General features: G+C 39.8%; 1 protein-coding gene across 1 annotated transcript in view; it reads right to left on the minus strand.

The window, feature by feature from the left end:
- Positions 1 to 12,274, minus strand: part of ADGRV1 (adhesion G protein-coupled receptor V1) — a 293,458-nt gene that overhangs the window by 86,492 nt on the left and 194,692 nt on the right. Inside the window, exon 84 of the mRNA XM_062605211.1 lies at positions 6,159 to 6,275. Within this exon, the coding sequence (XP_062461195.1) occupies positions 6,159 to 6,275 (117 nt within the window). The remainder of the gene's footprint in view (positions 1 to 6,158; positions 6,276 to 12,274) is intronic.

Raw genomic sequence — 12,274 nt, forward strand, 5'->3', positions numbered from 1 at the left:
GTTCACCATGTCCTGCACAGTAACATTTCTGGTTTGATAATTGTAATTTCTTGTCTTCAAACCATTTTGATGAAGCAAAATTTAATCAATGAAATATAAATAGTAGAGATAATTTTAGCAAATCCTTCACTGTTGCCAGGTTGCAACAATAACTACTTCTACAGAAGAATAAAACGTACAGTCCATTTCCCAGCTGCCCAGGTGGAAGAACAATTGTGCAAGTTGTTTTTCTTCTGATGTAGATTGCAAATTAATTACAAATTCAAATAACACTCTAATGAGACAATGCAAACTTCATTGAAATTTCTGTCTTTTAGAATGAGGCAATTAATTGCAACCACCTTCCCAAAAGTAGAGCGCTTTTGTTTATTTCTTTATTCATTCATTTATCTTTAGTAATAATCTGTGGATATCCAGTAAGTATCTGCTGCAAAATATTTTGAATAACGTCTTTCCTGTCTCAGTGGGAAAACTATTTCCCTGCTTTCTTCTTTTAAGAATGGTCACAGCTTTCCTTTTCAGAATGTTTGCATGCTTTTGTATAATTCCTTTTTCAAAGCTATTAAAAAAATCATTCTTAAAAATAAGCATTAAACTCATTATAAGCTAAGTGCTTGTCTTATAAGTCTGCAATAAATTGACAGAAAATTTAAGGTGCCAGTAAATCCACAGAGGGGGAGGATTCAGATATAGGTGATAGCAAGCTCATGACCTTCACTATGATTTGCTTATTGAACTGCCACTTTTGGTGTTGACTTACTCCAATGTAGCAACAGTTCAAAAAATTATGAGTCCACCTTTTCCCATAATTTTATGTCAGAATTAGCAGTTGAGTACTACACAATTATTTTTTCTTTAAAAATTCTTCTTCAAATTTTTAACTTCTTTTTTCTTAAACTTTTTTTTCTGTAACAAGTTAAAAAATGTTAAATGAAGAAGATTATTTTTTCTGATAACTGGTTGTCATAGTATAGGTTTGTCATGGAAAAAGGAACACAGTACAGAAAGACATCTGTACTGTGTGCTCCTAAGATAAAAGCATAGACTACATATGAAAATAAAGCCTTATGCTGTAGCAATGTACATATGTATGAAAGGACATTTGTCAAGAAGAAGATTTCTGAATTTCAGATATAAGACAAGTATTTCAGACTAAGCTGTCTTTGTGGGCACAAAGAGTCATTTGCATCTTGGTTACACAGATACTTCTGCAGTCAAGAAAGCCTCATCCTTAAAAAACTGGGTAATATCAACATTTTGCAACTTACAAAAATCTCCATATAAAAGCCAAGAAACAAGACTATGCCATACAGAGAGATAGGAATAATCAAGAAAGGTTGAGTTAATGTGGCCTTTGTTCTGACTCTGAAAATGGACCAGGTGACCCACAGTATCACAGTATCACAGTATGCTAAAGATTGGAAGGGCCCTCGAAAGATCACCTAGTCCAATCCCCCTGCTGGAGCAGGAACACCTGGATAATGTTACACAGGAATGTGTCCAGGCGGGTTTTGAATGTCTCCAGGGAAGGAGACTCCACAACCTCCCTGGGCAGCCTGTTCCAGTGTTCCGTCACCCTCACTGAGAAGAAGTTTCTTCTCAAGTTTAAGTGGAACCTCTTGTGTTCCAGTTTGGACCCATTACCCCTTGTCCTATCATTGTTTGCCACTGAGTAGAGCCTGGCTCCATCCTCGTGACACTCCCCCTTTATATATTTATAGACACTTATAAGGTCACCCCTCAGTCTCCTCTTCTCCAAACTATAGAGACCCAGCTCCCTCAGTCTTTCCTCATAAGGGAGATGCTCCACTCCCCTAATCATCTTTGTTGCCCTGCGCTGGACTCTCTTCAGCAGCTCCCTGTCCTTCTTGAACTGAGGGGCCCAGAACTGGACACAATATTCCAGATGGGGTCTCACCAGGGCAGAGTAGAGGGGAAGGAGGACCTCTCTCGACCTACTAACCACCCCCCTTCTAATACACCCCAGGATGCCATTGGCCTTCTTGGCCACAAGGGCACAGTGTTGGCTCATGGTCATCCGGTTATCCACTAGGACCCCCAGGTCCCTCTCCCCTACACTGCTCTCTAACAGGTCGTTTCCCAACCTATACTGGAACCTGGGGTTGTTCCTGCCCAGATGCAGGACTCTACACTTTCCCTTGTTATATTTCATCCAGTTATTCCCTGCCCAACTCTCCAGCCTGTCCAGGTCTCGCTGGATGGCAGCACAGCCTTCTGGCGTGTCAGCCACTCCTCCCAGCTTAGTGTCATCAGCAAACTTGCTGATAGTACACTCAATTCCCTCATCTAAATCGTTGATGAATATATTAAATAATACCAGTCCCAGTACTGACCCTTGAGGCACTCCACTAGTTACAGGCCTCCAACTAGACTCAGCCCCATAGATTACAACTCTCTGGCTTCTCTCCTTCAGCCAGTTCACAGTCCACCTCACTACCTGATCATCCAGTCCACACTTCCTCAATTTAGCTGTGAGGATGCTGTGGGAGACTGTGTCAAATGCTTTGCTGAAGTCAAGGTAGACCACATCCACCGCTCTGCCATCATCCATCCACCGTGTTATTTCCTCATAAAAGGCTAAGAGATTGGTCAAACATGATTTCCCCCTGGTGAAGCCATGTTGACTGCCCCTCATAACCCTCTTATCCTTGATATGCCTTAAGATGGCACCAAGGATAAGGTGTTCCATCACTTTCCCAGGGATGGAGGTGAGGCTGACCAGTCTATAGTTACCCGGGTCCTCCTTCTTGCCCTTTTTGAAGACTGGGGTGACATTTGCTTTCCTCCAGTCCTCCAGCACCTCTCCCGTTTCCCAAGACTTGGTAAAGATGATGGAGAGCGGTCTAGCAGTGACTTCTGCCAGTTCCCTCGGCACCCGCGGGTGCATCCCATCTGGACCCCTGAAGTCCTTTGCATTTCTGCGTTTCAGTCAGTAGGTGGGTAGAAGCTATGTGTGTAGTACAAATACTGATATCAAGTGTAAGGTCACAAATACAAGAAACTAAAAATGAAAAATTATTAGAATATGAAGCTATATAGTTGTTTTAACCACTAATAAAATACGATCAAATGCTATGTATAATTACTATAGCTAGCAATATGCAGAAGATAGAAAAAATAGGACAAAAAGGAAAGGAAGTTGTCCTAGAGTCTAGAAAGTTGAAGATCTTTGATCTAGTCTACAGAACTGAATTTGCATAGCTCCAAATGTAGTGTTAAATCTGTGATTTCTTATAGACTTTCGTTGACTGGAAACATTGCTCCACTACCAAAAAGTGCTTTTAGTCACTTAAAATGGGTTTGGATTTTCTGGATGTTTCAGTTCCACATATCTGCACATACCTGCATGCAGCTGGCACTTCATTTTCACATCTACACACTCCCGTATGAAGAGATCAAGGCCGACACTAGCACATTTGTATAAAATGAGTCAGTGATCAAGCATATGCCCTACACTGTGCAGCCTCCCAGAGGGCAGAGTGACCTACATGGGGGATGCAGAATCTGCTTACATATTTTTCCTGATCCCAGACAGAAGTATTTAAGTCCCATTGAAGTATAAATACATTGATAATTCTGCCTTTCAGATCAAGTCATGTGTATTAAGTGTACCGTACTGAGAAATACGACCATTCATTTCCCAGGAATTTAAATCTGACATTTAGACCCAGACTTCTCACATCAGTCTGGTTTTCCCCTGGATCCACCAGCTTTGTTAATACTATCATGGGGACCATTTCAAGCACAGAGATGTCCCAGCACTCTTTTACTGCCCTGGCATTGCTTCCTCACTGTGCAATGATAACTACAATTTCAGGATTTTTTCTCAGTCAAAGGGAGTAAATTGTAGTTGAGGGCTGGGTTGATCTACATTTCAGAACATTTCTTTCCTTTTGGATCTTTCAAACTTCAGGAATTATTCACAGCTGAAGATCTACACCTACAAAAAAGGACATCCCCTTCATTCTAAGTTTTACTCCTGGAAGCTCTTGTCAGCTTATCATTCAGCATTCTATAAAGTATTCCCTCTATGGCACCTTTGTCCCCTCAGATCTGCATGAAGAGTCTTCATGACCAACACAAGCCTGAGGCTCCACTAAATGCAATGGTGACACAAATTCTTAGGACCTGGCCAAAGTCTATTCCAACAAAAATAACAATGGATTTCAACTACAGCCAAAAAAATTACCAACTTTAAACAGTCACACTTTATTTGTTTGTTCTGTCATTCTAACTGATTAATCCTTAGAAGAGCAAGCAATTGAAACAGGAATCCTTTTGCAACTTAACACAATGTAACACACTTAGGATGGGATGATGAAACACTATAAAACACCGAGAAGTTGAAACATGATATACCCCAGTAAACCTGCAACTTAAAAGTATTACTTTGCCTGTCCAAAATAGTGAATTTGCAAGAAACATGATGTGATTTAGGAATGAGGTGAAGGAGCAGCTGTGAAGACGAATATTATTTACTGTTCAAAATATAACCTAGGTTTGTTAACCTGTAAGAATATCATAAACTAAGCTAGGAAAAGAAGTACAGCAGAAATATTTCTGTGCTGAGACAGTAGAAAGCAACGTCTACTGGAAAGAATATTTAGCCTTGCTAAGTGTATAATTTCAGGAAAATGAGAATTAGTATCACTAAAGACAGAGGAGTTTAGATGTCTGCTCCATCATTACAAGCAGTTGCAGCAGCAGTGTACATGACAGACTACCTACTTGTAGCTTGCTGAGACAATAGGCACATTGGAGCTGTTAAGCTGCTAGGGCTCTCAGAAAAGTGAGCCTGACAAAACCCCAGGAAAATGCCAGATACTGCATGAATGTCACTGAGGGTGAAAGCTGTGTTTAGATATAGCCTAATTTGCAATTCTCAGTTTGGTCTCACAACTTGCATATTGGATGATCGTCTAGAGCTGAATATACAAAGCTGTATGCAAAAAATAAGGGTGCTATGGATAAATCCTATTAAAATAATAGACAAAAAAAAAAACCAAACGGCATAATCCACACATTAGTGCTAAATATACATTTCTACACGAGTGTGTGATAATGTATTTTCTGCATAACCTCAGAGCCTGTTATTTTGACTAATTTACAATTGGTAATAGTCCATAACAAATTGTTCATGGTGTCCGACATTAATTCAATTGTGTTTACACCATGTTTTAGAATGTATCAAAAGAACAATGAAGCTGGTAAGAAGTCTGGAGAACAAGTGTGATGAGAAATGGCTGAGGAGATTGGGATTTTTTAGGCTCAAGAAAAGTTGGCTTAGGGGAAACCTGATTGCTCTCTACAGCTACCTGAAAGGAGGTTATAGTGAGGCTGGGGTGGGTCAGTCTCTTCTCCCAGGTAACAAGTAATAGGACAAGAGGAAATGGCCTCAAGCTGTGCCAAGAGAGGTTTAGACTGGACATTAGGAACAATTCCTTCACTGAAAGTGTCATAAGCTATTGAAACAGGCTTCCCAGGGAAGTGGTGGAATGACTCTCTCTGGAGGTGTTTAAAAGACATGTATATGTGGTGCTTAGGGACATGGTTTAGTGGTGGACTTGGCAGTGCTGGGTTAACAGTTGGACTCGATAATCTTAAAGATCTTTTCCAACCTAAATGATTCTATAAATCTATGAAAATTCTGGCAATATTCATAATGTATGTACTCCTTATTTTAATGCAAAATTATGAAGGTATGTTTCTTATATTCTGTGATCCTAATGACTAAAATGTTATTGACTCGAAAGATTACAGTGTAGTTTACACTTAATATTCACCTCTAGGAGACTGTTTCAAAAGACCAAGTGAAAGATGCTTAGAGAATCTATTAACTAATAAAAATAGTTCTTCATTATTTTTAGACAGTAGTTTTTACAGGTTACTTTAACAAGTGAGAAGTGGGAATTCTTACATAGTTATAATAGACATTAGTGGGAAAAGTCTATGGTTCAAATATTTACCCTTGCAGATGTAACACTCTAGTTTTAATAAGGACCATCTAATGTTTTGCCTCTCTAGTAGCATTAGATTCAGAAATACATATACTATGCTATAACAGAAACACAGTCTAAGCATCAGCTATTTTTTATATAGGTTTTGGAAAAGGGTTTAAAAAAGACAAAGAGACCAACCTGAATAAGCATCCAGCTGAACTGGCAGAGGTAAAGGTAATGTGTAATAGATGCAAGGGCAGAGCAGCTTTCCTCTGAGAGATGTTGGCTCATGTAAGCAGAGGCCAGAAATGAAATCTGCAAGGAAAAAAATAATATGCCCATATTGGAATTAAACAAAATTAATTTAATAATAATAATGAGGGAGAAAAAAAGTATTTTCCATTTGGAAGTAAAACATACACCCAGTTACCATTCCAGAGATACCTTGGACATTTAATATTTACCCAAAAGAAGTGACCTTTTAACACCATCAGCCACAAAACTAGCTTTAAACTTTTTGCACTCTAGTATCCATTACATCCATACCTGAAAAGACTATAGAGAGACTTCATATTTATTAATATTGCTTCCCAGACTAATTGCCATGCAACATTAGACACCAGTTTTCCAACTGAGTGGGTATTTTCCTCCATAAAACAAAAAGACAATATCATCTGATCTCAGTAAGGCAAGAAAATTTATCAAGTAATCAGACTCAAGAGGCATTTCCTGTCTTCAGACTGTCAGATATGTAGCAATATTACACTTCATCACATAAGATAGCAACACTGAACAAAAGCGAGTAAGAATTTCTTCTGTTGCCTAAGACCAGACCAGGATTTCACACTCACAAGGCAGGTATAAGTTCTTTTGCAGAGACATGCCCAATGTCAAAGGACTATTCCTTGGCTGGTTAAGCAGCCAATGCATTGTCTAAGGAACAAAGGTATTCTGACTCTGACTGTAATGAACGCTGCTAAACAATTTCAAAATCGGATTTAAAATTAAAACACAACTCAGAAGCTTTTAGCTCTGTCTTCTGTGAACTTCTTTACAGAGTACAGTCTACAAGCAGAGTACAGTCTACAAGCAGACTTCAAAAAAAAAATAAAGTGTTCACATAAAGAAATGCTCAGTTTACCTACTGAACACCTGCAGTAACTGATGATTTTTTTCTTTCCTTTACAAGGAATACTACTACTTTGACCAGCAGCACATTGACTTGTTAGTCAATAGAGAATGTTATCTCACAATGAAATGGAAGAATAAGAATCAGCAACTAGATGACAACCGGACTAAAATCAATTATGAGATGCATTTCATTATCTAAAGGAAAAAAAAAGGAATTTTATTATTTTAAGTGGTGTTCATCAGTCTTCTGCTGTGAACTGGAATCCAACCACGGCCACATAACCATTCAATTATTAAAAGGTTAACACACAGTTTAATATTTTCTTCTACTTGCCAAATTCTGACACTGCTAACACAAATGCTATTGTCTGGAGTGGGTTAAACGCAATTGAAATGTGTGTGCAATAGCTGGCTTCCATGAGGGATAAACACAAGAAGTATTTGTGTATACAGCTCCGTAGCACCAGCTAGCTCAAATAGCACCATCAGTATTTTTCCTGAAACTTGAGCAAATGCTTCTACTTACAACAGGAAAAAAACAACGTGCATCTGGGTGGACAGGCTCTACCACTTTTTGTTATCTGAAGGCCCATGTATGTGCCAACAACAGACTGTTAGGCTAGACAAAGAAGGGATGAAAACACAAAAGCAGACTGACTGAATCCTGGAAACATGGTTTTGCACCTTCTGGACTGAATATTGGCTTGATTACATATGTAATCAAATTATATATATTTCTCATTATTATAACATATATATAAAATAATATATATATTATTCTCATTATTATAATTGCTCATGTTTTAAGAATTTTTGTTTTTAAACATAAAAATGTATCTTGTTATGGCAACAGTTTTCCAACCAAAACAATGCAAAAAGTCCAAATATTTGCTAAAAATGCATACTTTTCATGGATACCATCTTTTGTTGAAGTAAATCAGCAATACAGCTGAAGTAATACTTCAGCTAAGGATTCATTGAATATAGTGGCATTACAGTGTTTTAGACAAAAGAGAAGGCTAATGATTTAAAAGATGCAAAGACACATAGAATCATAGAATGATTTGGGTTCAAAAGGAATTTCAGATCATCTAGTTTGAACCATGGCAGGGGGCTTCTGTACTTTGCTTCGTTTTTAACTGTAGGGGGCAATCTATAGACTGATTAGGAGGGTGAATCCCTGGCACAGGTTGTCCAGAGAAGCTGTGGCTGCCCCATCCTGGCCCAGTTCAAGGCCAGCTTGGATGGGGCTCGGATCAACCTGGTCTAGTAGAAGGTGTCCTGCCCATGGCAGGGGGTTGGAACTGGATGAGCTTTAACGTCCCTTACAATCCAACCATTCTATAGTTCTATGATTCTATGATCTTCTGTAATAATGAACTTCTTACTTTAATAAGCAAAACGCATACCATATATTGGAATAAGTTGTTCCCTTTTGGAACATTAAAAAATACATATTAGATGTGTTCCTTTTGATACCAGTTGTTCAGAGCTCTTTTTACAGAGATAGCACGAAATTAAATACCCCTTTTTCAAACAATCTGTATAACCCGCCATTCTGTTCTATGCCAAGGTTATAACGTAATGCTTCTTCCTGGTAAGACTTGACCAAAATGGTTTATCTAAGGGATAACTAGTGACTGAAGTTATTTAAGTAGCAGGCTGTTACTCTTGATAATTTGTGATAGTTCTGTGCCACATTCAAAATTACAGTGATAGCCTATCAGTCACAGGTTCCTCTTGACAAATTGAAAAAATGAAAGTTAAAAACTAAATTACAATAAATCAATGCACTTCTGCTAAAGAGCAAAAAGGTCTTTGACAGAGTTCCCACCTGACAGTCATTTACTCAGTTAATTAATCAAAGGATACTGCAATCCCTTTGTAACTCTAAAGACAATTGCCTAGCAGTTACTTGAAGGAAATTAGCACCTGGGTATTCAACCTAAGCCATCAGCACCAAACTATAAATTAATAAAACCAGGTGATTCACAAAACTGTACATTCCTGTATGACGAAGAGTAATTTCGTACCACATTTTCCAAGCAGCAGGCTGTCTCAGAACATCACTCCTCTGCTATTTAAAAGCTGCCTCCTATTTTCCAGCCTGCACTTATTCGTGTTTAATTTATATCTATTTTTTCTTCTTTTGGAAGCCTCTTAGGTTAAACAGGATTTCCTCCTCCTTGAGGTTTGCACTATCATGAATTCACGGAAAGCAGCAGCATTCTTCCCCAGGTTTAATTTTTCAAGGTTAAATAAGCCAACCACTGCACAGCACCGTACTCTGTAGCGAAGCCTAAACTGGGCTGGACAGCAAAAGCAGTTTAGTTCCAGGAATACAGCATCACAGCATCTGCCAAGATGAATTTATCTTGTTTCTCCAAGTAATCCTATGTAGTGCATTGTGAAATGTGTACTCATATGTGCAAAAACCTATCTTTGTGCAAAAGTCTTTGCAGCTTGTGCATCAAATTCATCATCTTCCCCTATACTGATGACACTTTGATTCTGTCCTTCATGAACATGTTTACCTGAGGTTGGATGGAGAAGAGCTGCAGAGGTTTGTAACATTCTCATCTGGTAGTTTTCTTATCTCCATATATCTCATGCAAAGACTTTTACTGATAAAAGGTAATACCTCAGTGATCATCTGGTACAAACAGTTTTTCTTCTCATTTTCAACTCACTACTTCTTGTCCCAGACTTAAAGCTTTGCTGTTAGCCTACAAGTTACAACTTTTCACCATGTTCTTGGAAATATGCCTGTATTTCACTTTTCAGTCTTCCAAGATATCCACATCTTCCTACCTGCTACCCCACTATCATTTTGAAGAGTCAGTCCTTCTCTTTCTGCTGTCAGCGCATTTTGCCTGGCACATTATTTTCTGTTCCACAAACAGAACAATGCTTTAGGATCAGTGAAATACCTCTCTTCATAAACCACTCTCCCAAAGCTGTCATTTCCCATTTGTCTCTTTCCACATCCCAGCTCCTCAACTAATCCTCCTCCATTTTGATTTTAACAATTATGTGACATACCATCCATTTTAATGCATTTATCTCACCAAAGAAAGCTATCAGACTAGCCTGGCACAATCTAAGTATAAACACACAGGAGTATTATTCTCTACTTCATTTACTACTCTGCCTTGGGTAGAATTTTTTCTGTCTGAGACTGAATTGAACGGTCTGAAGTTGCCAGGATTTTTTTTTTTTTTGTTATATATATATATCATACTTAAAAGTTCGCTGATTACACTGAGCTGTGTGGTTCAGTTGACTTGTGGGAGGAAGGGATGAGATCCAGAGGGATCCGGACAGGCTGGAGAGGTGGGACCATGTGAACCTCATGAAGTTTAACAAAGCTAAGTGCAAAGTCATGCACCTGGGTCAGGACAATCCCACGCACAAACACAGGCTGGGAGAGACTGGATGGAGCAGCCCTGAGGAGAAGGACTTGGGGGTGCTGGTTGACAAGCAGCTCCCCATGACCCAGCTTCAGTGTGAGCTTGCGCCCAGAACCCCTCCATGTGCTGGGCTGCATCCCCAGAGCTTGAGCAGCAGGTCGAGGGAGGGGATTCTGCCCCTCTGCTGCAGCTCTGGAGAAACACCCCTCCCCCGTCCCCCCTTCCGCCCCCCCCCATGGACGTCCTGCGTCCAGCTCCAGGGCAGCAACACATGACGGGTGTGGAGCTGTTGAAGTGAGTCCAGAGGAGGCCATGGAGATGCTGTGAGGGCTGGAGCAGCTCTGCTCTGGAGACAGGCTGAGGGAGCTGGGCTGGTTCAGTCTGGAGAAGAGAAGGATCCTTAAGGGGAGACCTTAGAGCAGCTCCAGTGCCTGAAGGGGATACAGGAAACCTGGAGAGGGGCTTTGGACAAGGGCCTGTAGGGACAGGACATGGGGGAATGGCTTTAACCTAAAAAAGAATAGATTTAGATTAGATATTAGGAAGCTCTTCCCTGTGAGAGTAGTGAGGCATTTATGGCATGATAAAGGCCAATGATTCCAACGATCCACTGATAAAGGCCAATTCCAATTGAAAATATCAGCAGCACTTCAATTACTTCTGGGTTTAAGACTGCATCTAATCTTACACCAAATGTTTTGAACTTGTTTGGAAAATACTGTATTAAAATGGTTAACAAACATTGTGGCATTCCTTCAGAAAGGTTCTACAGAACTCCAGTGAAACTGGTAAATACTGAAAGAATTATTTTACAAAGACCTGAGTTTATCTGATGCAATATAAGCTACACCACTAGTAGTAAAACAATAGAAATACACCATGCAAAAATAGAACATGTTTTAGAATAGAATCATAGAATGCTTGGGTTGGAAAGGACCTTAGATTATCCAGCCCCATGCCATGTGCAGGGACACCTCACACCAGACCATGTCACCCAAGGCTATGTCCAACCTGGCCTTGAACGCTGGCTGATGTTGTTGGCAACCTGCTCCAGTGCCTCATGACCCTCACAGTAAAGAAATTCTTCCTTATATCTAATGTGAACTTTCCCTGTTTAAGTTTTAACCTGTTACCCCTTGTCCTGTCACCACAGTCCCTAATGAAGAGTCCCTCCACAGCATCCCTATAGGTCCCCTTCAGATACTGGAAGGCTGCTATGAGATCTCCATGCAGCCTTCTCTTCTCCAGGCTGAACAGCCCCAACTTTCCCAGCCTATCTTCATACAGGAGGTTCTCCAGCCCCCTGATCATCCTTGTGGCCCTCCTCTGGACTTGCTCCAACAGCTCCACATCCTTTTTATGAGGAGGACACCAGAACTGTACACAGTACTCCAAGTGAGGTCTCATGAGAGCAGAGTAGAAAACAACAACTGATACTGCAAAACTCCCTAAGTAATAAGTAAAATTAAGGGTAAAAGTAAAATAATAAAGTCATAAAGTAAAATCAAAACCTGATTTATAATTTTCAGAATTGCAAAAATGTTTTCACAGGGGGAGGATAAATCTGAGAGCAATATTCTTGTCCTCTTGCAAGAAGTACCATAAAAGGCAGCCTGTTGTGGTAGTTGAAATAAAAAGAATACACTTTGTTATGATCAAGAGAAAAAGCTGGGGAGAAGGCTAATCAACACAGGCAGACATATAAGCACCAAGCAGCAGAACAACAGACATTTAGCTCTGTCAGTGTGCGCAGTTAGTGCTTTGAGCATCTGC

This window comes from Pezoporus occidentalis, unplaced genomic scaffold, assembly GCF_034315485.1.
Source record: "Pezoporus occidentalis ecotype Australia unplaced genomic scaffold, CSIRO_AGI_Poc_V1 ctg90, whole genome shotgun sequence".
Taxonomy (NCBI): Eukaryota; Metazoa; Chordata; class Aves; order Psittaciformes; family Psittacidae; genus Pezoporus; species Pezoporus occidentalis.